At 35.0% G+C, this 26,734-nt stretch overlaps 1 protein-coding gene across 5 annotated transcripts in view; it reads right to left on the bottom strand.

The window, feature by feature from the left end:
* The window catches only part of Scaper (S-phase cyclin A associated protein in the ER), a 433,811-nt gene that overhangs the window by 128,708 nt on the left and 278,369 nt on the right, over window positions 1-26,734 (bottom strand). For all 5 annotated transcript variants that reach the window (XM_077799449.1, XM_077799452.1, XM_077799448.1 and 2 more), the window contains one exon: window positions 183-298. In XM_077799449.1, coding sequence (XP_077655575.1) covers window positions 183-298 — 116 coding nt within the window. The remainder of the gene's footprint in view (window positions 1-182; window positions 299-26,734) is intronic.

Raw genomic sequence — 26,734 nt, 5'->3', positions numbered from 1 at the left:
CTCAATTTGAATTTTGTAAGTGAAATCAAGTACCTCTGTTTTCTCCCTAATAGAGAGTGTAAGCTTTTACTATTCAAAACCAAATATACACATAATTTTCCTGTGGTCCCCCATATGGAAATCATAGGGCAGAAATGACTCACACATGGAATGTGAAAGACAGATTTAAAAACTGTACTTACTTAGGAGGAATTCGTGAAACTGTGTTCACATTTGTGGCTGGGGCCACTACTTGAAGGATGTGTTCAAGGGCTGTTAATCCACCAGCAACTTGAAATGCAATCTGATCTGCCACATTCTAGACAGAAATACAAATGAAGTCAGTCCAATTTCCCAGGGATGAAATTACAACCAAATGAAATATTTATTTGTAGTAGGGAATATTCTGTTAGTTTAATTACCCTACAAATATACGTTGAATGTTTTCTTAGAGCAAAGAAATACAAGTTAACTGTGGTGAAAATAAGAGGTATGGTTGCTGTCCCTCATGAAGCTTAAAATTTGGTGAATGGAATCAACATTAGTTACATAATTATAGATAACATTACTTTAAGTACTTGATGATAAAAGATTTTTAAATGAGATTAATGGAGGAAGCAATTATATTTTGGGGAAAGGGTCAGGAAAGGTTTCTATATGCAAGTTAAGGTTTTAAGTCAGGCAAAAGAAAGAGGGAAGGGGGAGAAGAACTTCAAGGCAGGATAAAAAGCCATCTTATACAGAATTTTTTAGCAATTACTTACAAAATCACATCATTTTGTAATCTTAATTACTACCTAAGAAGATAAATTGACTTCACAGATTTTTCTGGATTAGAATGTTTTTCTTCAGTAGTACAAGAAATCTAATATGTAACCATTTTAGCTATATATTTTCTCCTCATTTCAGCTACCTTAGGGAGAGCACTCAGCAAACATTTCAGAACTCAACTGTAGCTGAAATGGGAAGAAAATATATAGCTAAAATGGTTAGATTATTTTTATACTATGTCTGTATTTTATACAATTTTTGTGTGAAGGAACTTCTTCACTTTCTTTGCATGTCTTGGCATGGGGAAGAGAAGAGCAATTCTCTGCTACACCATTTTGGTTTTCAGCATAGGCATCATCTATGTAAAAAAAAAAAATAGGATGCAACCTATTCCAACCTGAATTGTGTCCCCCAAACTTCAAAAACCCTAGTACTTCAGAATATAACTATATTTGGAGATAAGTTCTTTGAAGAGACTGTTAGGATGGAGTACTAATCCAACATGTCTAATATTTCTTATAAGAGGAAGAAAAAACACTAGGGGCACGCCTTACATACAGAAAAGCCAAGTGAGACACAGGGAGAAACAGTCATCTATGAGCCAAGGAGAGAGGCCTCAGGCGAAACCAAACCTTTGGCATCTTATCTAGGACTTCAAGCCTCAAGGATTGAGAGAAGATAAATTTCTGTTGCTAAAGCCACCCAGTCTGTGATTCTTTGTTATAGCAGCTCTAGCAAACTAATATAACCCCACCATTATAATACTACCTTTTACCTCTTCTAATAGCATTCTACAGTTCAACAAGCCTTGAAGCTTCTTTGAAACACTAAAGTGTGTGTTTGTTGGTTGGTGATTGAGACGGATAGGAGAGAGATATGAATATGTAGACTCTGTCAAACATGTGTGCCTGATTCTTCTGATGTTCTGGGCATTAATCTATCAATTAATGGCTCCAGCATGTCTGGAGTTTGGCAGTATAATCAAGTATGTATATTAATCATTGCATTGTTCCTTCTCTGTGCACAGTAAAATACATTTTATGATTATATAAATCAATATGGAAACTAGATAGGAACCCACACTTTTGGTGGGGTGGTAGAGAGCAGTACTAAGGTTTGAACCCAGAGGCTCTTAACCACTAAGCTACATCCTCAGTCCTTTTTGATTTTGAGACAGGGGTTTGCTAAGTTGCTGAGGCTGGCCTTGAACTTGTGATCCTCCTGCCTCAGCCTCTGGAGTTGCTGGGATTATAGGCATTCACCAACATGCCCAGTAAGAATACATACTTCTAAGATTAAAAACTAACAATTAAAAACTAAAGAGAAGAATTGCTCTTCTCTTCCCCATGCCAGAAACATACAAAGATTGTTATTAAATGAAAAATATTTTTTGCAATAAAATTTACAATCAGAAATTTTAAAAAGCTTAGTCATTTATTTAAATTGTAAATGTTGCTACCATTCTTTCTTCCTTGTGATGTGACAGCAATATACATAGAAAATAATAATACAGCCTTTTTATTGTCACGTATGTACACAGAAAACTGCAATAGTCATAATCCTATAGCTGGATGAGTTACAGCTAATTTACATATTCCAAAAAACTCCAAAATTAAAAATAAAGTTTTATAGCATGCTATCACAGTAATGCACAGGGATCAAGGTTCAACTCTCAGCAGATCCTCAAAAATATATTTTCCTAGACTCTTCCTTCTTCCTCAGTTTTCACACTGATTCAGTCTCCAAATTCTGATAATCCTACTTCTGTTATAGCTCTTGACTTCTTCCCATTCTATTAATGCCATGTCAGTTTGCATTCTCATACCCTTTTGCTTGAGGTATTACAGCAACATGCCAATTAGTATGACTGGGTCCAGGCTTATCCCAACCAGTCCATTCTCTATAGCACTGTTTCTAGGATAAAAGCTAGTTTTCTGTTCTTAAAATTTTTTACTCCATTACAGATTGATTCTTTTGTGTAATATAATACAAATGAAATACTGATAGAAGTAATAAAGTATTTTATAGTATAGAAGTATTGAAGTGGTTTGCAGAGTGAGAATAGGTTCAGTTTTAGTAGCTATGGCCAAATAGCCTTGTGATTCTTCCAAAAATATTTGAAAGATTTTGGAGCCCAGATTTTATATAACATTTGGTATAAGAAACAGAAAATCACCTTGTCAATTTGCTAAAACTTTTGATTTGTGTATTTATCTCATCATGTTTTGGTAACAATGGCCTGGCACTGGCCTGCAGACTGTATATGAGTAGTCCTGCTTTGGATGCTTGTGTATGTTATAAGGAAATATTTTCAAGAGTAAACGGGATCACATCTATTTGCTTAAAATACCCCAATGACTTCTTTTTCCCTGTCTATAAAAGGCCCACATACCTTTGATGATTCTTTAGAATCTGACCCTTCTTTAACACTCATCTTCCCTGCATGTTCCAGCATCTCAACCAAATTCTTCATATGCTTTTGTGTTTTGCGTATACTGGTCCTTCATGATCTTCTACCATTTCATCTTTGTCTTTACACTAAATTCTGAGCTTGCTGAAGCCAGAGATGATGTCTACTTCATCACCATACCCCCAACACTTATCAAAGGGGACTGCACTCAGTGCTCAATCAAGGGTTTTCAATGATAGTTTGAGAGGGAAGACGGACAAAGATACTTTTACATGATTGTAACTAAGAAAACACAGTCAATAATTTATCTAGTATGATCCTAGGATAAATCCTCCATTCTTCACTTCATAGAATATTTTTCCTCTGTGACTTAGCTTCATGACTGAAGAATGAGATTCAGTTTTGCAAGCTGAAGGACATGTTCATTTTGAACCTCCATAAAAACCATCAAGAAAGGAATGAAACTCTCCTCCTATGCTTTATTGTAGTGTAATGCCTTTATGTATTGGTATTTCTCAGTTCAAAAACAAAGTATATCATACTTCAAGCCAAGCAAATGCATCCATTGATTGGTCTATATGTCCACAGGGAAACAGCAACAGCACTGCTGTTCCTATAGACCTTCCACAATGGAAAGGAACTGAATCAACATGTGGAAGTGGAGGGGGAAAAGGACTGAGTAAAAGCAGACCATTTTAATGTATACATCTATGCCTAAAAAAAAAAAAAGCCCCAAACTTAAAGTCTTTTATGCTGTTCCAACAACATAGATGTGACCTCATGAAAAACTTAAGTCATAGACTCTAATAGACATTGAGCAGACCAAAAATCAGCTAGTTTCAGGAGGATAAAACCCATTCAAATAAAGCCAATTAAAAAAAAAAACCCTAATGTACTATTGGAAAATGAAGTTTAAATTTTTCATTTGCAACTTTTCAAGGAAATAATGCAAAAAGGCAAAACTAACTGTGAAATAAAAAAATCTTACAAATCTTCCCTAGGAGTGAAGCAAGGTTCTGATTATGAACACTTTGGGGCTAGAGATGCAACAAGTCACCCCTGCATTCTTTTTTCATAGAGCATGGCCAGATTGAGGTATTGCTCACTATCCTCCTAACTTCTCCCTCATGTCCCACATCAACTTCTACCCATCTCATTGGCTCTGTCCTACTTTACAGTCCCATTTTCTTGTCTGTTCCTTAAGTGTAGTCTGACTTCTTTCCCTGCCCTAGTCCTAGCATAGAACAGCAATGGTAAATATCTGATGGAGGAGTGATTCAACAAAAGAATGAACAAATGAAAGGATATCTCTCAGATAGCAAAAGGTCCCATGAGATATTATAGATTAACACAATATAGAGGTGTATACATATAACAAGTAGGAACACTGCCCACTGAATCCCACTTCTTAATAGCTCAGAAGAACAGTTCATCCCCCTCTCTATATATCAGAGATAAATGAAACAATCCTATGATATCTGAGATGACTTCTTTAACTTATGGGTAAAAAAAAGGGGGAAATCAAGCTACTTCAGTAATGAGTCACCCCAATGCTGAAAGGAAAGGAGGAAGCAAAGAAGGAAGGAGGAAGGGCTTCTCAAGCATGTGACATTGAACACAAAAGAAGTTCAGACAACAATCCAGGCAGACCTAAAGGATGCACAAAGCTTCCTATCTTCTGTTCCTTCCTAGTCCCACCACACAAACTTTTTGTGCCAATCAGTTGGTATTTCCTGTATATGGTTCTCTTTACATTTCTGGATGCCTTACTTAATGCCACAGTAGGAGTGGATGCTCCTCAAATACACTGTCTTATACTTGTCCCATTTTTCTCAGTATCCAGAAAAAAAAATACTTTACCATAATTATTCTCTCCATCCAAACTGTCACCTTCTCCACCTGTACTGTTCAAATGCTATCTTTCAATCCTTTAAGACCCAGATCAAATGTTGCCTCTTCCAGTAAGCCTTCCTGATCCCCTCAACTAAAGTCAAAGCTCTCTGGATATTTAACTGTATTTTCTTTTGTAGCCCTTATTATTTTCTACTTTTCCCAAAGTTATTTGTATCTATGTATTAAATTATAAAGCCTAAACTCTTCTACCTCAACCTATCCAATCAGGATGTATGCACTGTAGGTAACAAGCTAAGTTTGTTCAATCATTAAAAATATCTCTTTCTAGAAAGGTGAACTAAGTAGCTTTCCTTCTCCCTTTTATTTCTTTTCTAAACACTCTGCATTCAGACATGTGAAACTGGAAAACACTTTCATAAAGAGCTTTATAATTCTGATTTGATTGAGAAAAAATACCTCCAAAGATGAAATATTTGGTTTTCCTTATGAATGTGGCATAACACCTTAATGGATCTGCCTTCCCTTGCTCTCTCCCACTGTGAGACTGACAACTAATAGGATTAGCAGTTCCATTCTAATAACCCAGCTTAGCTAAAGGCTGGCAAAAAAAAAAAAAAAATGACAGCCTCAATCTGAAGTACATGGCCTGGGAATCCATCCAATTATTAACTAGAGTAACTGTTATTACCTCTCCCAATCAAAGGAGAGGCAGCTGTTAATCTTTGGTGGCTTGCAAGGGCTGGTGGCCTTTGTATGTGACTTTTCTGTAGACAGTAATTATGTTCTTTGTGATTATGGAGGAAGGCCTCCCTAACCTTTTAGACAGAGGTGGCAGATGGGAAAAACTGTTTGCATGTTCATTAGCAGGATAGGCTAGATTTGTTCTGAGCATCTGTGGTACCTTAAGAACTGTTTAGAGATAATACAAGTGTTTTTGGCAAGTCCATAAATTTGCTACCCAGTAGTCCAATTTATAGATGGGGATCCTGGAGTAAAATTTTTTATGGTTCTGTTCCCCATATGGAAAACGTTCTTACCCTTAAAGGACATCATCCTATTCCTCTATTATTTTTCACCTGTAACATTAGTTTTAAAAGAAATAAGCACTTATAATTCTAGCTACTCTGGAGGCTGAGGCAGGAGGATGGTGAGTTAAGAGGCTTAATAGATAACCCCCCCCCCAAAAAAAAAGGCAGAATGAACCGGTGGTCCTCTTTCTATTTTTCCTTTATAAGATTTGGATGCCAGCTTTATTGGCTTCTTCATATTTCCATAACCTACATAAATGTCTATGTTCAGTTATTCAGCTACAGGCAATAACACTTAAAGGACTCAGGTTCTGGGGCAAGGCTATCACAAGAATGAAATTATAAACTTGTGGGAACATGGTGCCAAAAGGAGTGAAATTATAAGCTACAGTTTAGGTAATATGGTAAGAGGACCTGAGAGTGCTGGAAAAGACTTCTCAAAAGATCAAAGGACCAATTCCTTTGTGATGCTAATTAGAGGTTGGACCCTTTGGAAAACTCTCCCACAAGGAGTGGGACTGTGTCATTTTTGACCCATTTGGAGTAAGGGAAGAGAGAGTAGGGTGAAAGAGGGTGATATAAAAATTGAAGGATAGAAGCAGGACATAAGTCTTGAATACTCTTTTGAAGTAGTTTTGAGATAGAGAATCAAAGGTTTGTAAGGAGTTCACTGCTACAATTGAACAAAACTCACATAAAGTACTTTTATTTTCCCTATCCTGAAGCTCTCCAAAGCTGTGTCATGCCCACAAGCTAGTGACTGACAGAATTAAAAATAAATGCAATACAGATTGATTAATACTATAATAAAGGAACAAAGAAGCTGCACGCATGTGGAAGACATAGTTCCTCTGAGTAGCTTTTTAGGACATAACTGGTATCAACATGATTTATTTTCAGAGCTATGATGATATGAAAAATTAGAAGACGAAGGACCCAAGTTAAGGATCTATATATGAGGTTTCCTGTACAATTTCTTTATCTTTCCATCTTTCCCAAATTCCAGGTTCACCACCCACTAGTTTACAGCAGGACCTGAGAAGTCTTAGCACAGCAGTTTCCTTCTTTCCTCGTCCTAGCATCTCAAGTGTCTTGACTGTCTCAAAGCTTGGAGGTAAAGCAAGTTTGAGATTATGAAACTGAAGAGAATTTGCTTTGGGCAAGGACAGATGAACCAGTAATATGTAAAAACTCTTCCAGGTCTAACAGCTTTCAGGGGGCTGGACCTTAGAGCTCAGAACTTTTCCTCAGAGATGACAGGGGAAAGGAAAAAAGTATTCCTATAGTACCCTGATTTCTCTCCATTATAACACTTGGGCTTCTTTACTGATTTTTCTATTATTTAATTATAAACTAGATCATGCTAATTATCTATTTACTTAATTGCAAACTAGAGAATGAGTATTCTAACATCTGGTGCTATACCAGATTTAGCAAAAAAAAAAAAAAAAAAAGCAAGTATTCAATGTTCACTGAATTGAAGAATTAAGGTACATTCTAATTTCTGACACTCTGACATCAGAAATTCCATAAGAGGAAAGCCCATCAACTCATGATGGGGGTGGTGTCTAGAAACACCATGTGCTTGAGAAAGTCAATGTAGGAGTACAGGTAAATTAGAAACTGTGGAAGGGGCTACTGTCCTACTTGTCTGGGCTGACAAGTGAACGCTGACCCTAGTATTAGGCCTGCTTGAAGGGGATAAGCCCAGAAAGGGAGGCCAGAGACAGGAAGGTCAACTGCAGGGCCTTTGCCAACCATCTTTGCTTACATCCTGCCTTATTCATCTTGGCACTAGCTCTTTTGTCCTATTCTCAGGAAAAGTAGAAAGCCAGGTCCTCCTATATACTTAAGGAAGGAGGGAAAGCACAGTTTTAAGAAGTAGAAACAAATTTATGGTGAGAAAAAGAACCCAAATTTTACTTTCTCAGAGTTCCAGCCTTGAGGGCTACTGAGAGCAACATTTCAGGGTCTATCATGTGGCAGGCCCCAGGCTGTTCTCTCACACTTTCTCACGATAATTCGATAATTCGAGACAGGAGGCAGGAATTGATATTCCTTTCACACAATAAAGAAAACTAATCTTAGAGGAATCAGTTAATTGCTCAAATTAACACAGCCAGCAGAGGCAGAGCTGGGAATGTGAGTCTAGCTTTAACTGACTTCTGATAGTGTGATGGGTTTACAACAAGAATGTTGTTGGAAAATCTAGTGTATGGCTACATATATTATATATGTTTGACTTTTGGCGTACAACTAAATATTCCAAATTTGCAAAATCTTGATCTCAATATTACTAGAATTTTTAAAAATTTACTTAAGAGTTGCAAAATATAGTAGAGAGTTTCTGTATGTCCTAATCCAGCTTTCCTTTATGTTAATCAACCATGGTATACTTATCAAAATTGAGAAAGGACATTGGTAGGACACTCCTAAATATATACTACAGCCTTTATTTGGATTTTCCCACTGATTCCTTTTTTTGGTTACAGGACTGAATCTCCATTTAGTTCATCCTATTTAGAAGACAAGGTAGCATTACAGGAGGGATCCTGAGCTCTCTTACAACATTCCTAGCAGCTTAAAAAAAAATCTTGAGATAATCCAGACTCAGAGAACGTAAAGGAATGCAAGTTTGATCATCACAAGTAAATAAAAAGGAAATGAAAGAGCTAACTAGATTCTAAAAGACTGAAACATGAGTAGTTCTTTTAACTAGTGGTGCGGTTCTTGAGACTGTCAGGAAATGTGAAGAAATGTGTACACTGCAGGAGGGAAGCATGGCTTGGGTAAGGCAGAGGGAATGTGGGACCAAGGTTAGAAGACATCCCAGATGGCATGGCTCAAGATGGGCTTCCTACAGCTCCAGTTCCCACTGGCTTTCAACATTTTTTCTTAACTAGAGCATTCTTTCAAAAACTCTTTTTTCCCCTGTATATAAGTGAATGGGAGCTCATCCCTGTAGGCTCAGCCACCAACTTCAGCATAGATACTCTTTCAGGTAAGCCTTTCTGCATGTGCCCATGATAAGATATTTACTGCAAAACAGTTTTGTTTTTTTCAAGAAGCACTTGGGTTATGAGAGCCTGGTGAGAGGGAACAAAGAAGGTCAAACACAGCTGATTTTAGAAATGGCCTGGCAAGAAATCACTGGGTCTGCTTAATTTAGTCTAGAGGAAATGAAAGGAAGGAAATGGCTAGTGATAGGTTTCTCAAATGGATTATCTGGAGCCTGTTTTCTTGTTTAGACCTTTTTATTCTCCAGCATCAAAACAGGCCTACAGGAGAAAAACTGGAGGTAAAAACAGTGCAAAGGAAGATGGCAAATAGCAGCCTTTCAGACTCATACTTCAAGGTACCCAGGTTAACCTATACTTTGGGCATGGAGGAAAACTGATTAACATTGCTGAACGTCTCTTCTCCATTAAAATGTGGCACATGATGGTTATAAAGTTGAGAACAGTTTTATGAACTTTTTCAGAATATATGTTCTTTCTTCTTGATTTTGCTAAAAAAATGAGCATATGTTTACTGAAGAGTTAATATAGCCCCAACGAATTCTACCATTAGAATTAATGTGCACTAGTAACTTGTAGCTGGTGAAAATAAGATCTTTACTAAAGGTGAACTATTTAAGGCAAAGGTGAACTTATTTAAGGCAAACAAAACTCAGAGAAGTCATTAAGTCTGGAGAACATGGGACCATTAGAGAATCTTATTTTTTATGCAAACGCAAATATAAAGCCCTTTCTCATTACAAGGAACACTCTTGAAGTTCATTTAAAGAGAAATTTGATGATTAATTTATATTTTCTCAAAGTTTTTAATATACAGTCTGAAACAGCATGCAAGTTCATATCCCCATAATATGAGAAAGTAATCATATGAAAAATAAATGTGAAACTCCTAAAAAGAACCTATACCTCTAAAAATATTAAATGGTACACAATACTAGGAGGCCTCTTTGGCAAGGACAGAAGCGGCAAGGATCTGAGAAAGGTAAGCAGAAAAGATATACTGCATGGGGGAAATCAGACAGAAAGACCATTTAGGGTTGCTAACTTAATAACATAAAGGATTGCATAATGATTCACTACCAGCTGTAGCCCAGACCAATAACTATCTTCTAGATTGCAAGCACCTGTGAGCAAGTACTGTCTAAGACATCATTTAGAGTCTGAAAGCAAAGGGGATACGAGTGTAGCCTATAATAATTCTACTAGAGTTTGAGCTCCAATTCTTCCACTTATTACCACAAAACATCAGCTCAATTACTCATCCTCTTGATGCCTCAGTCTTATTATTCATAAAACAGGAATCAAATTGCTAATTCAAGTGGTCGCTGTAAGTATTAAGTAAGTTAATCTGCATATATATATATATATATAAATAAATATATATATATATAAATAAATCTCCTCTTCTTCATAGCCCCTTATTTCTCCAGCTAAGTATTTAAAATATTTTCCCCAGTTAATATTTTCCCCAATATTAACTCTTACTCCAGAGGTTTTTTCAGCCCTCACATTTCACTTCCACCTCATTTGATGCTAAGTGACAGACACTCATTTCAGGAGACTTTTAATGTTCTTGGGGAAAATCCTGGGATCTTTGTGATATAATAAAGTTGTACTATAGTATGAATCTTCTTATAAATATGTTTATTTTAACTAAGGATCTACCTATTCAATTAGTCTATTCGTCTCAGCTCCTATGAAAGGGGTCTTTTCTTCTCTGACCTACTACATCAATGAACAACTCTATACTTCCTTAATCATAATAACCATTTAAATTCTAATTATTTAATTGTTCAAGTGTAGAGTCTATAGCTGTCTTATTAACTGCTATTTCCCATGTGTTTGGCACATGAAATCATTAACAATTGTTGAGCTCATATACACCACACACACATAAACCAGGCACTCATTTTTAAGTACTGCCTTGCAAAGACTGTCTCATATAGTATCACAACAGTTGATACAATTATTATTCCCGTTAGTTCCACTTACATGGGGTTACTAAAGCTCAGAGAAGATAAGTAACTTGCTTACGATTATATAAACAGTGCTAATTTACAAGCCAAACCCAGATGTGTCTGACTCTAGAATCAGAGTTTTTATCCCACATACTGTATTTCTTTTCTCATAGCATGCACTTTTTAGACTTAAAACTTTTAAAAAAATAGTTGGATACAATATGCTTTATTATTTATTTATATGTGGTGCTGAGGATCGAACCCACGCCTTGCAACTGCTAGGCAAGTGCTCTATCGCTAAGCCACAATCCCAGCCCTATATTAAAAACTTTCTAGAATTAAAACGTATGTAAAATGAAATAATTAATAAAAAGATAATGTTGGGGGGCGGGGGCAGGGGCTGAAGCTGGGGCTCAATGGTACAGCACTTGCCTCACAAGGGTGAGGCACTGGTTTCCATCCTCAGCACCACATAAAAATAAATAAATAAATAAAGATGTTGTGTCTATCTACAACTAAAAAAAAAGTGTTGGAAAGGTTCCCTATACTAATGCTAGCACTATACACATGATAAACTACTAACTTCTAGATTAGAGATGGTTCTACATATTTCTTCAATAGATGAGAGAATGACATTCCACAGAATATATTAAAGTAAATTAGTTTTGGTAGTTTGTAAATGTATGTGATCTGCAGTCCTACTATTTTTCTGATATATTTTATAACTCACTGTCTTGGATTCTATAACAGGCTTGTTATTACGTCAATTCAGCCAATGATCTCTCTAATACCTAGAATATATAAGGAATATCAAGTTGGTATTTTAGAACACCAAATCTAAAAAAAGCAAAAATCTCACATAAGTAGAATCTGTCCTTTTGATTATGTATTCAATAAATAAATGATATAAATCATAGGCTTTTTTAGATTTAAAAACACATCTAATTGGTCTTTGAAATGGGTACAATAAAACCTGGAATATATAAGTGAAAGCGAATAGAAACAGTAAGTAAATGTTAGTATTATAAGCCTTCAAATTAACACCAATTTCTCCCTCTGAATAGACTGACTTTGTGATGTAATTCTCAGCATCATTAAATTTGCCAAGTTGGTCATTTTTGTAAAGAAATCTATTTGGCCCAAACGGGCATCTGTTTTGCATGTTTGGGGATTTGCTTGCCGTAAGGCAAGAAATAGACTAGAAGAAAAAATAAAATGGTGGGGTTTTGTTTTTGTTAACAAATATTTTCAGACTGCCAATTATGTGTTTCTTAAGCAGCAGAAATGCTGAAGTACACTGTCTCAAAATAAGAAATAAAAAAGGGCTGGGGATATATGGTTCAGTGTCCCTGGGTTTAATCCCCAGTACCAAAGGAAAACAAAAGAATATGTTTATGTGGTGAAAGTGGGTGTGTATTGGGGGATAAGAGGAGGCAAAGGAGTAGGGTGGGAGACAGCTGGGTTTTTAGGGGATAAGTTATATAAGAAATAACAGAGTATGGGACCCAATCAAGAGACTATAGCCATTGGAAAAGGTTAGTATGGCATAAGAGTGGGTATTATGGTTTGGATATGGAATTCCCCAAAAGTTCATGTGTGAGACAATACAAGAACTTTCAGAGTCAACCTAATCAGTGGATCAATCCACTGATATGGATTAACTGGGTGGTAACAATAGGCCAGTAGACAGTAGGGTTTGGCTGGAGGAAGTAGGGAATGTGTCTTTGGGGTTTATATTTGTCCCTGGTAAGCAGAGCTCCCTCTCTACTTTCTGGTTGTTACATTCTGAGCTGTGTTCCTGCACCATGCCCCTCCACCATGATGTTTTGCCTCACTTGGGACCCAGAGCTATGGAATCACCAACCATGGACTGAATGTCTGAAACTATGAGCTAAAATAAACATTCCCTCCTCTAAATTGTTCTTGTCAGACATTTTGGTCCCAGTGATGCAAAAGCTGACCAAAACAGTGGGGAATATTGATGCCACAGAAACAGGAAGAAAATATATTTTGTAGTGGCCCTTGTATGCAAAGATAGTTTCAATCTAATTCTGAAGCAACATAGAGCCAGCAAAAAGTTTTAAAATAGGGATTGACAAGCCTAGCTTTTCACTTTTGAAAGTAGTTCTGGAAACTACAGAGAGGACAGTCTGGAGAGAATTAGGGGAAAACAAAAACAAAAACCAAAGAATCCAAATAGGTTATTGCATTTCAATTGAAAAATTACTAGGATCCCAATATCAGCAGTAGTAATAATTCAAATGAAGAAGAAGGGTGACTGACTATTAATTATATTTATAAGAATCAGACTTGATGGTTGGGCACAGTGGTGCACACCTGTAATCCCAGTGACTTGAGAGGCTGAGGCAGGAGGATCATGAGTTCAAAATCACCCTTAGCAATGGCCAGGTGCTATGCAACTCAGTGAGACCCTGTCTCTAAATAAAACACAAAATAGGCTGGAGATGTGGCTCAGTGGTTGACTGCCTCTGAGTTCAATCCCCATTACCAAAAAAAAAAAAAAAAGTACCCAACTTGGCTGCTGACTATATATATGAGGTACAGAGAAAGAAGAGTAAATTTTCAAACAAAATTTGGTTTTTAAATCAAGAATCTTTTACATATAAGACAAACTGTTCTGATACATGATCAGAATATCCTTCTTGAAATAGATTAAAATTCATTTGGGTAAATCAAGCATAAAAAGAATCTAATAATTTTGAGGTAGTATCTCAATGCTAAATGAGTTAGGTAGTAGTCACAGGATGCAGAACTCCAACTGGGGCTGGAGGGTGGTGGTGAGAAGCACACCCTAATGCTTCCTTTTCACAATGCCGAGTTAAAAACATTTCTAGGGCTGATGTTGTAGTTCAGTGGTTGAGTGCTTGCCTCACATTTTTGAGGCACTGGGTTCGATCCTCAGCACCACATAAACAAAGATTAAAAAAACACTTCTAAAAACCATTTTAATTTTCATATGTAATTTCGGTAAGTAAAACACTAGCTACAGGGTATTTGTACACAGGACTGAAATTTGGACAAACTATACTGCATATGTCATAAATTAGTGATCAGAGTGCAGTACTATAATTCCATGGAAAAGTTAAAGGAGTATAAAATCTAAAAGGGAGAGAGAAAGAAACAGAAAATATACCGCTATTTCTAGGAAAGGAAATTTTTCTTTCAATGAATGTCATACATGAGTTGCCATGTATCCCAAACAATAAAACAGACTTAAATTTCTCTTTAATTTGCATGTATAAGGATTCCTGTGGCATTACTGTATAGGTCCCATTGTTCTTTAAGGATTTTGTGTCCTTAAAGAACAAAGACACTTATATAGCAGTATGGGTTTGGTATTTCTACCATGAACAGAGCAGTAAGGACAACATCAAAGGCCACCATCAACTGTACCCAAACATAGAATACCTGGAACAGTTTAAGGGGGAAGGTAGACTTTAATAATAATTGTATGACTGTGTGCTTTGTCTTCCAAGACTTAGCAGCAGCCATAAATGCAGACACAATGTGAATCTAAGCTCTGTAAGCTACCAGCTGCTTAGACATCATTATGTCCTTCTCAGAAGGTGTATTTCTGACCAGAAATATAGTCATCATATTTCAGATGGCTTGTATGTGGCATTGCCTCATAGCCAGTAGACTACAGCAGTTATGTAGTTATGTTGCCGTTGCTCCACTTTTTTAAAAAACTTAATTTGATGTTTCATCTGCAAAGTCTGATTTGTCTTGACTGAAATTCCTAGTTATTACTTTCCTGATTGGTTACTATTCAAGATACTGACTACCCCTTGTGTTCTTACATTAGTATTTTATGTCTTACTATCTACTGTTGCTTAACATTTTCATTAGTTTTATTCAACAAACATTTATCAAGCACATTTATTGCTTTAAGTTAACCAACCTATAAGAAGTAATTTTCATTAGTTAATAAATCTAAGTGATAGGAAGAGCCAATTTTTCATAGCTGAACTTCAGTAATCCATTTGTATGCCTATGTTATAATTAGGTTATCACAAAAACACATAAATGATATACCTCATGCCACGTATATACAAAGAGGAATACACAAAGATGATCAGAGAGAAGAAGCATAGTCTGGCCATAGATTCATCCAAGTCCCCATTTTAATTAGATAAGAAATCTACTAAATTTGTGTTTGTGGCAATTGATGATACAAAGAGTGTATACTAGTCTCAAAGTCCTCTATCAAATGTACTCAGCAGTCTAATCACAGTGTGTCCCCAGATATGAGGCAGTTTATCAGAAATCTTGATTATAAGGCTATTAATGTATTATTCATAAGAACATTATACATCTTACTGCTTATGTATAGAGACTGCTTTGTACCAGCAAGAATTTAATGTAAATTATAGAAATAAAAAAAATCATTCGTTTTTGACAAGTGGTTCATATAACATTTCTATTTATCAAAACAGATTACTAGTATATACCATTACTTGTCATTTACATGGGGTTTTCTATTCTAAAAGATTCAAATACATTGTCACTTTACTTTTATTATTATTGTCTAAATATTAAAAATAACTTAGGTCAAGAAGTATAAGTTAAATATACCTAATCTAAATTACAAGAAAGATTCATTCCATATGGTTTATTTCAATTTGAATTTGGTAGAGATCTTTCTCTAAACACTGAACAAAGACTAATTCAAGGATTGCTGACTTCAATTCTGTCAATAAAGCCATTGTTTCTCTTCAAACAATGTATTAGTTTTTAAGTTTTATGTTTTGAAGAAAGAATAGTAAAATGATAATATTCAAATTATTAAATCTGGAGCTCCTTTACATACAGCATATATACCAGATGTGAATATTTGGACAGAGAAATAGATTGTTGAAACTCACATACAAGACTTGAACCTAAGATTTATAGACTAAGGGTAGGAAATAAGTATTTCAACCTTAAGTGTAAATGTTAATGAAATGCTGGGGGCAGGAAGGGAATGGGAGAATTAGGGGAATGATGACAAAAAAGTGTGTAGTTTCTTTAAGTGGGGATGAAAGTGATGCACAACTCTGTGAATTTACTAAATTCCACTTAATTATTCATTCATTCACTCATTTATTTAGGAGAGGGGGTCTGGCTATGTTCTCCAGTCTGACCTCAAACTCCCAGGGTCAAATCCTCTTACTGCCTTAGCCTTCTGAGTAGCTGGGACTACAGGTGTGCACCACAGTCCAGTGAAGTGTGTACTTTAACTGTGTGCACTATATGGTTTAAAAATTGTATCTAAACAAAGCTCTCAAAAATGTTAACACAATAGTTCAATTAAAAACACTTACTGAAATACTGATTTTCTTCACATTTCTACCATAAGAGTTAATGCCTTTAATAAAAGTGACAAACTGCTTTAAGTAAACATGATACATTAAATTCAAATTAGGAGAATATTATTTTACAAAAAAATATTTTTAACTTTACAAAGCCTTCAAACATATAACCTAACTAGAGTTAAAAGTTTTATAAATTAATAAATCAGAGTTATATATTTTTCCCAAATGAGAAAAACTGAGAATCAGAGTCTCTGATTCTATGTTTGATTATGTTTCCAATATTGGCTGCAGAAGTTCTGAGCTACTGGTTCTCAGGCCAGTCACTGATTTTCTTTAGGGGAATTTGATAGAACAGCTAACAATCAAAAAAGACTTTCAGAATTTATGTGTTTCAGAATATGTGATAATAAAAAAGACCCAAATTCCAAAGGCACCTAAATTACACTCAGGGAATCATTCATTCATTCAACATTTTAGGGGCATACATGGAATGACATATACTGACGTGGATCTGTGTTAGGAAGACAGTTACAACTAACTTCAGGTATTATACAGATGCTACAATGGAAGTACAGAGTGCTCTGAAAGCATAAAAGAGCAGTCATTACTATTTGCCTTTAAAAAAATGAAATTATATGCTTAATGCATGGAAATAACTATAGCATCATGTTGTCATATCCCTGGACAGGATGATATACTTTTAACTTCTGTATCTTAGGGGGAAAAAAAAAGAGGTGCATAAATCAATTATCAAAAATCCCAGTTGTTGTCATTGACCTTGATGAATTCACTTAACCTCTTCTACCTTACTTTCCTCACATATGCCATCAATTTCTGACTCTCATAAGACTGAAATAACTGTCATTTTGAAATAGACACTTTTTCATAAAACTATAGTGTGAAATTTCTTTAAAACATTAACATAATCAGCTTTACACAATTTTCCTTATCTTAGTGGCCTGATTACTCAAATAGTTAACTTACTTTACCAGCAAATGTAAAATTTTAACCATTTTGTTAGACAACATGCAGTACCATGATATAAAACGAAAACAAAGACTCAGATACGTGAACCAGCCATCCATGTGACATTTATATGCAGTGTATAGATGATACTAGTTTACCCTGTGGAAGATGAAAAGACACTCTATTTTGAGGAGACGAGTGTAAGAGAGAATAAAAATAAGTAGCTATAAGCTTAGGTAAAATCTGATACTTTCCCAGAAAGTGGTGCAGAGAGTTATTTGACAGTTCAAAAGGAAGGGTGCAATCATTGCGCCTAGGAAGATATTTTCATTTGAATTACTAAGCATTTATTGATTCCACTATAAGCAAGTTCAACATATATTTAAAAATACATTCACTTATAACTTTTATATAGTTACTTTTCCTCTGTACTTTCATGATACTTAGAAAATAAGTCGATTCCACCTTCTGCTTACAAAAGTTCATTCTGTTCTTTCAGGATATTTAAGACAGCTTCTGGAGGGAGTTTTCTTTTTTCTTTTTTTGCTGTTCATGTAAAGGCTTACCAGTACATAATAGTGGATTTATGAAATGAAAAAAGAATTGCAACCTAATTCTAAAATTTCTTGAGAATAAATATGAATTCCATCTATAGGTTTACATGGAAGAAAGATCTTCCAAGTGACCTGAACCACTCAAATAAGGCCACAAAGGCCCCATAAATTGTGAAAAATTAATCACAATTACTGGCCATACTAATTTTGACTAAGCTAATATGACAGATTAAATTGGGGGGGGAGTAAATTTAGATTTTCTATATGTGTACCTAAAGTAGAAGAATTCCCTGTTGAAATATCTATTTTAATTAACCAGTATTAGAATTTTAGACAGTTAAAGATTTTCAAAGGTAGGTTAAGTCATTCACTCTCCTAAACTCTGATTCTACTACTTGTATCAGAAAGTTTTTTAGAATACCTTAATGTCAAATTACGTACCCTCCATCTTATTGGGCACTACAATATTAATTTTTCCAAATAAAAACATACTTTATTTAAACATTGTTAGTGATTAATAAATACACTGATTTAAAAAAATAATTTCTAGGCTCATTATTCATATGCCATGCCTTTCCTCTTAACTCATTTTTTTCGTTGCTTTCATTTGCTCTTTTAGTGTACTTAGATTTGTCTTTGAATGTCTAAAAATGTCTTAGTTTGCCTTCACTTTTGAATCATGTTTTACAAGACATAAAATTCTAGGTGATAACTATGCATTTTGAATCTACTGCTCTCTTGCTTTCTTAGCACTTGTTATTGCTGACAAGAACTTTGTTATTGGTCTGCTTTTTAAACAATCTATCTCTACTCTGCTATTTTTAAATACTTTCTTCTCTGATCATCTGCAGTTTCACTATGCTATGAACTCATGTTTTTAAAATTCTTGAACATACTCAGGTGTTACACATCAAATACTGCTAACTCGACTTCTGTCTCCACTCTTTCCTTTTGGAATTCTCAATACATGTCTTTGGAGCCCAATAGTCTATCATTCTTAACTATCCTTTCACATTGACTCTATTTTTATTTCTAGATTTTAATTATTTTTCAGATTATATCTGACTTTGTTTCTGCCTAATGTTTTCATACTTTCCTATTGTTTTAAAATGAGTGCTTTTCCCTGATTGTATAACTATGTCAAATGGATTCTCCTGTCATGTATAACTAAAAAGAACCAATAAAAAGATTAAAAAATTAAATGGGTGCTTTCATTGACCACAGTAAATATATTTTTTAAAAAACTTTTTGCAAATAGTTCTGAAAAATTAATTTCATCTGTTATAAATTCTCATTCCATTAACTTTTTTTTTTTCATAGTTGCATGATTTTCTTTCCTAACAGGCACATTTGAGTGAGAGGTTCCCCCCCCCCCCTTTTACATGTTTCATTCTGTCTCCATATTCACCCTTCCTTATCTAGCAGCTTCAGAGTTGCATTCCCTATGCACCCAGGACTCCAGGTCACATAAATGTATATTCAGAGGCTGGAGCTCTCACAGTGATACTGGATACCGCATAATGAGTTACTGAGCTGGCAGGTGGCTTTGTTCATTTCTTGGTTGTGAAGCAGTGTGTTCTCTTTTTCCCTAGGTCTGAAGCTTCCTATAAGCTGTTGCACTAAGCAGTGTTTAACAGCAGTTTTTATTCACCTCCATTCATGAGTGGAAAAGATGCAACCTCTAACCTTAGGCTGTGAATGTGGTTCTGTATGGGGCATTTAGCTCCTTTTTATTCAACAGGAGCCCTATTCCAGTCACTGTAGTCCGCCTAAGGATAGGAAGTGCAGCAGAATTATGGCTCTTGCCATTTTTACTACTTCATGGTTTTATTTATTCCTTTTCTGGTCCACCGAAATGCCACTTTTATTTTTGACCTATGTTTTCTTTAAATATAATATTTTTATATTTTCTTTAAATATAATATAATATTTTCTTTAAATATAATATTTTTCTTATTTTTATGTACTTGGAGTAGAAGGGATATTATTGTGGTTTTTTTTGGGGGGGGGGTTGTACCAGAAATTGAACCCAGAGGTGCTTAACAACTGACCCACATCCCCAGCCTTTTAAAGTTTGGAACCATGGATGAAGTAAGCTTACGGTAATAGGAATGAGAAATACTTGTGTTTGAAAAGTACTGAAAGACAGAGTCAATGTTGGCTGGAGGAGCAAGAGAATAAAGGAAGCTAAAAAATTAAATATGGATGGTGGTTCCATTCATAATCAGTTGTACACAAGAGAAAAATAACAAATTCCATTTTGCACATGTGGATATGCTTGTGACAGGGTCTTACTTAGGGCCTCACTAAATTGCTGATGCCGGTTTTGAACTTGCCATCCTTCTGCCTCAGCCTCCCAAACTTGTATATAAACTTATTGTGTCAACACAACCCAAAACTTTCCCCAATTATCTGAAAATGCTGTCTTAACACTGGCCTACATCACACTTTGCTCTTTCAAATTCTCCATTACTCTAACATGTACCTTTGTCTTTGGAGACTTTACTTTCTGTAAATCCAGGGGCAGTAAACTTTTTCTTAAAATACCAAAAAGTAAATATTCAAGGTTTTTCAGGCCAAGAGACAAAATCGAGAATATTATGTAAAATTGCCATTTTTTGCAAAATCCACTCTTAGATTGTGGGACATTAAGAAACAGTAAGGGGTCAGATTTGCCACATGGGCTCTAAGTTTGCCAGTCTTGGTATTAAATAATAATATTCCCCAGGTTTCCCTCCTTTCTCCTATCCTTTCTTCACTCTATTGATTATCACCCATTTCTACTTTTCTATTGCTTACTGTATTCAAACTGCTCCATCCTAAATCTACATTTCTAATCAAGTCGTCTTAGTAAGCCTCACACTTTACAAATAACTTTTTACTAGATAGCTTTCCACTATTTGAATATTTCACAAGCATATCAACATGTGCAAAATGGAATTTATTATTTTTCTCTCATATACAAGTGATTATGAATGGAACCACCATCCATATCTCATTTTTAGCTTCTTTTAATCTCTTACTCCTCACAGCCGACATTGACTCTGTCTGAATACTTTTCAAAGAAAGTATTTCTCCTTCCTATTACTGTAAGCTTACTTCATCCAGACTTCCAAAAGCTATATGCTTGTTTTTTTTCCCTCCAATCTACTCATTACTCTGCAGTCTAAGGGATCTTTCCATAACTCCTTTTTTGAAATCTTTCAGTGGCTCCCATTGTTTTTACTGGCCTTCATATCAGTTCCCTGATTATCTTTCCAGCATTACTACTTAACCACTCCCTCTCCTTGCTATGCTTCAGCCAGTATAAATGAACAAAGTACTTCATTCTCTTCTCTGTTTCTCTAGGTCTGATCAAGTGCTATTCTCTCTGCTTGAAATGGTTAAAAACTTCCTATTTGTATCTGTCAAATCTTAGCTTCATGAATGTCTTCTCTGGTATCCATCACTGAATATATGCTGTCATAGGACTTGTATTTACCTTTGATCCATTGATTGACATAAGAAATTTTTATTAAACACAGAATACAATCCCTATTTTTGTGGAAGTTATATTCTAGTTGAGATACAAAGTCATTAACAAATCAATTTTAAGCAGCAGTTAAAGAAGATCAAGACAACACTTGAGTAAACACCTGAGGAAAGTCATGTAACTATCTGGAGGAAAAGATTTCTGGCAGAAGACTGTCACTTTGCAACCCATGTTTCCCAACCTTTTAAGCCAGAACTATTTAACTTTCTTTTCCTTTTTTGAGGTGCTAGGGATTGAACCCAGGGCCTTGTGCATTCAAGGCAAGCACTCTACCAACTGAGTTATATCCCCAGCCCCAAGCCATAACTATTTAAATGTGGTCTTAAGAGAAAAAAATTGAAGTATCAAGTACTGACTTCTACTGTCCCCAAATACCTGTTTCTATGGCAAGTTTATTAACCTCTTGGTGGTCGTATTAAGGAGGATCTTGTACTTCCTAAGGTTTTTTTTTTTCCCCACACAAATGAATTTGATGAATATTTAGAACCTGCACATTGGTTCAGAGTCTGCACCAGGGGAAATGGAGAGTGTTTGCTGTGAATGGCTATGTCTCTGGAAACCATCATCATCATATATGAATTATGTACAGGTTAAGTATCTCTTATTTTAAATGCTTGATGCCAGAAGTGTTTCAAAATTCATATTTTTTTTCAGTTTTTGGAATATTTGCATTCATAATGAGATATCTTGGAGATGGGTCCCAAGTCTAAACATGAAATTCATTTGTTTCACATAGATTTTATACAAATAACTTGAAAGTAATTTTACAGAATATTTTAAAATAGTTTTATGCATTTTGACTGCAGTATATCATGTAAAAGTTTCCACTTGTGGCACTATGTTCATACTTGCAAAAAAATTGAATTTTGTAGCATTTCAGATTTTGAATTTTTGGATTAGGAATGCTCAACCAGTTTCATGGTTCACAGAACAATCTATAGTGCTAAGGAAGGAAAAAAGAAAAGGAAAAAAGCAGAGCTGGAGGGAGGTGTGTAGAGATGGAAGAAAACCTTCAAAAGACACATTTCTTATAATTGAAGAGCTTTAAAGATGTATATTTCATATAAACCACAAATAAAATGATTAAGTTTTGAACTATACAGATAAAAACAATTACTTAATTGACTATAACAAAAATTTAGAGAAGTTTGTGAATCTCAGAATAAAAAAGTTGATTATAAGTAAATTAACTTTAGTGTTGGGGTGGTAGCTCAGGGGTAGATGCTTGCCTAGCACATGTGAGACACTGTATTTGATCCTCAGCACTATACTAAAAAAAAAAAAAGTATATTAAAAACTTAGTCTTCGTTATTAAAAAAATAAGTTAACTTTAAAAAATATGGCATTCCTCATAAATAATTACCAGAGTTGAGGGCATGTAGATTCTGAGGTAAAACCTGCTAGAAGAATCTATACTAAAGTTGGTAGAGGAAATCAAAAGATCAAAGAACTTGGGAGAAATGTCTGATTTCCTTACTAGGTTGTGAAAACTAAGGTTGTAGTTGATTCATCTACTCTGACACTGCACCAACTTCTGATTCCGCTTGATGAGAATGTGTAAAGGCAATCTGAAAGCTCTCTGATGAGGGAACTGAGGAGTCACATACAGATACATGCTCAAGCAAGGGGTAACAAAATAAACTCCCAACTTGTTTTAGTCAGGATATCACAGCATGGTGGCAAACTCTTTTCATATTGTAGTTCACTGCTTATTTGCTGTGTGACCTTGGACAAATGTCTCAGTTTCCTCGTTTGTAAAATACAGATAATAAAAGCAACAGAGTTGTAAGGATTAAGTGTTGGTATACTAAAAACTCAGAATGCTACCTAGCACACAAGTATTAATGATTAATAGTTTGTGGCTATCTAATAAAGTTGATCTCATATGTTTTCTTTTATTTCCCAATGTCTTCTGGCCCTGAGGAAAGGTGGCTTTCAACATCCCACAGAGACAGTCAATGAACTGGATTATTAAGTGTGTTCATGCTCTTTCACTCAGCAGATTCTTTATCACACTAGCATCAGAGCATGATAGAGAAGCACAGAACATTAAAATCTTCCCTCAGCAACAATACATGTTTTCTCTGCAATGGAGTAGACTAGATCAGAAGTTCTTTCTTATACCTGCTACAGGTACCTCAGGTTTCTTTGTCCTCTTCTAACTCTGATCAGCCCATGAGCTTTGATTTAATTTCTATAAAAGGATCTGCTCATATGAGAAATGGGGTGAAGATGAATCTCTGGAAACCATGAAGTATTCTGCAAATATAAACATTATTACTAATAATATAGGGCTGGATGAATGATTCATCTACTCTTACACTGCACCAACTTCTGATTCCGCTTGATGGAAACCATCTAGCCCATATACTATTTTTCTATAATTGTGCATTGAGATAATCAGAAGGAGGAAAAATACTGCTAAATTCTGCTTGAATGATGCAACCATTGCCTTGAAATCCTATAGTGTTTCTCTATTTTTTTAAGGACTTTTTTTTTTTAGTTGTAGATGGGCACAATACTTTTTGTTTTATTTATTTGTGTGGTGCTGAGGATTGAACCCAGTGCCTCATGCAAGGAAGACAAGCACTCTACCACTGAGCCACAAACCCAGCCTACTTCTGTATTTTAGTTGAATAATCATTTAAAACTCCCCATTTGTTATGACTATACAACTGCTTCAGCAGGAAGGAAGCTTCCACAGTGTGGTTCCAGAGACTACCACAGATGCACACTAAGAAAAGTGAAGATAAAAGGTTTGCCATTCCCCAGGACACACATCCATGAAATAGCAAATCTGGAGTAAAAAGGCAAGAATTATTTCTGAGGCCCTTCTCTCTTATCATAGAGATGATAGGAATGAAGAATATATGAATAATATTCAAGCTCTGTTAAGATTATTTTCCCCATCATTTACTTTCCTTTTTAGCACATTCTTCCTCTTTCAAGCCTGCAGGCTAATGCTGACTTTTCATTCATCAATTTCTGCATTATTCATTCATTTTTTTAATAAGTATTCTGAAGACCTATACTTCTCACCATCCTTTATGGTAAGATTAAGGATGGAATTAATCATAGATTTTCTGAAGGAATCTGGCCTTGAAAATAGCAGACATAGATAAGCATAAGAAATGATAGCCTATTACAGAAGGAACACCACAAGGAGATGGAGAAAGGTTGGATGAGGCAGATATGATACAGAAGATGCTTCTCTGATTTACAAGTAGAGACACCCTTATAGAAGCAGGGAATGAAAAAATAAGCAAAGAAAGGCCATGAATGCCATGGTTCTAAAACAAGAGAATGATGTTCTAAACTAACTAATTCAAAATTTCTTAAATCCTATTACAGGCAAAACACTGTGCTTTGCACTAGCACGATTAAATAAAACATTTCTTATCTTTTAGGAAATTCGAGTCTAGCAGGGAAACAAACATGACAAATTAGTAACTAATATGATGCAGCAGAAATGATGTATTGTGCTGTGATGACAAAGCTGAACTAAGATGGTAAGTCAAAAAGGAGACTCAGGGAAGGCTTCCTAAAGGAAGAGATTACTAGGATTATTTTGAAGAATAAATAAGGACTGGTTTTGGGAAATGGCATGTAGGCAGTCAAGAAGAACATGTACTGTTTAAAATTCAATATTTACATACAAATATATGATCTGTAGACATATCTCAAGCAATATTAAATTTATTTTTGTATTTCCCTCATCCTTGCTCAATAAATGATTATAGAGTAAATACCTGAAATTGAGGAAGAGTCTCTAGCTTTTAATAGTTGAAATGACCACTTACAATAAAGGCATTCCTTCTCTTTAAGAATTTCTGTTGACCTACTTTTTCTGGTCTAATGTGGACATGCCAGGAAAGAATATTACCACAGAAAACACATTCTATATGTGAATTTCCACATTTCATTTTTGGAAGAAAGTTATTAACCAAAAGAGTAATATTACCACTTCCATTGCTAGAATGGCTTCTCCTCACCCTTCAACCATCATCACTGCAAAATAGTTTTTCAGAAGACTAATTTAGAGCAATACATAGTAACTAGTATAAAAATTCTGGGCTATCCATCTTCTCTTGCTGTAATTGGTCACTATAGTGAGCAGGCCTGACAGTTTGCAGATTAAAATGTAAACACTGGGCTTGACTCAGTTATGTCGAGGCCAACCATTTCTGACAGTCTCTGCAACGTGATAAACACCGTCTGTCTACAGTTCCCCTGTATTTGAAAGTTACGACAAACATTTTGCTGAAATGTAAACAACTGACATCATGACTGGTGAAGCAGTGGGCTGCAAATTTATCTAAAATCAAGAAAACAAAGATCTTGTTTGACACTAGATAAACCATTAGTGGTCACCAAGGGAGCAACTTTGGGAGGTCATAAGTGTTGTCATCAGTCTTCAAAAAATATGCACCAAAGATATTGCCGCAACTTATTTGAGGCAAGAATAATATCAGAAACAAAAGGGTCAGAAGCCAGTAGAAAAGGAGTAAATATTTCTCTTTACAGCTTTCAATTGAAAAAGAATTAAAAAGTCTGTTAACTTTTAATTTCCGGTGTTGCAATGATTTTAAGTGGAAAAGCAAAGAATAAAATTTGCAACTAATTTTTATAAAATTTAATGAATCCCATCTTTTATTGCCTCAATTTTATGAGATAATTATCCTTACTCCTATGTATGGCTCTTCTGAAAAGTATGGAAGTCCAACTGGATGAACAATTGTCTTGAAGACTTTATCTTGAAATTAATATGGCAATATAAATCAGTCTTATTTTTAAATTATAAATTATAAGGTTGGAATATATCTGACTTAATATTTTATTAGTCTATAAATGTTTATAATTCTTACATCTTTATTCTCAGGCTACATACACTTTGAACTTAATGGTGACTTCAAACACTGGGACAAAATATGTTAAATTTTTAAATTTCTAAGCATGTAAACAAACATTTAGAAATGAAATAGAGATCACTTCAACACATTGTAACAAATATATGCAATGTCAGACCCCAAAACCCAACATTTATGTTTTGATAATCTATAATAAGAGCCAATTAAATTACTTTATACATTTTATATAAAACAATTCATATTACAATATATTAAACTATTCATTTCTTCTAATGGATTTACTTTGATTAATGTTTAGTCATTCTGAAAATATTTTGAATATGTAAAATGCACTGCTTTTTAAAAGACTGCAGGAGGCAGAAATCCTTATTATGTAGATACAAATAATCTGTACTATTATCTTATTTATAAATATCAGCTAAAATGAAAACTGATCTAACTTTATTGATATTGTACCATTGTATTTTCAATCAAAATCACTA

This window comes from Urocitellus parryii, chromosome 6 (genome assembly GCF_045843805.1).
Source record: "Urocitellus parryii isolate mUroPar1 chromosome 6, mUroPar1.hap1, whole genome shotgun sequence".
Taxonomy (NCBI): domain Eukaryota; kingdom Metazoa; phylum Chordata; class Mammalia; order Rodentia; family Sciuridae; genus Urocitellus; species Urocitellus parryii.
The sequence above is the reverse complement of the archived record's forward strand: the minus strand, read 5'-3'. Positions and strand labels throughout refer to the sequence as shown.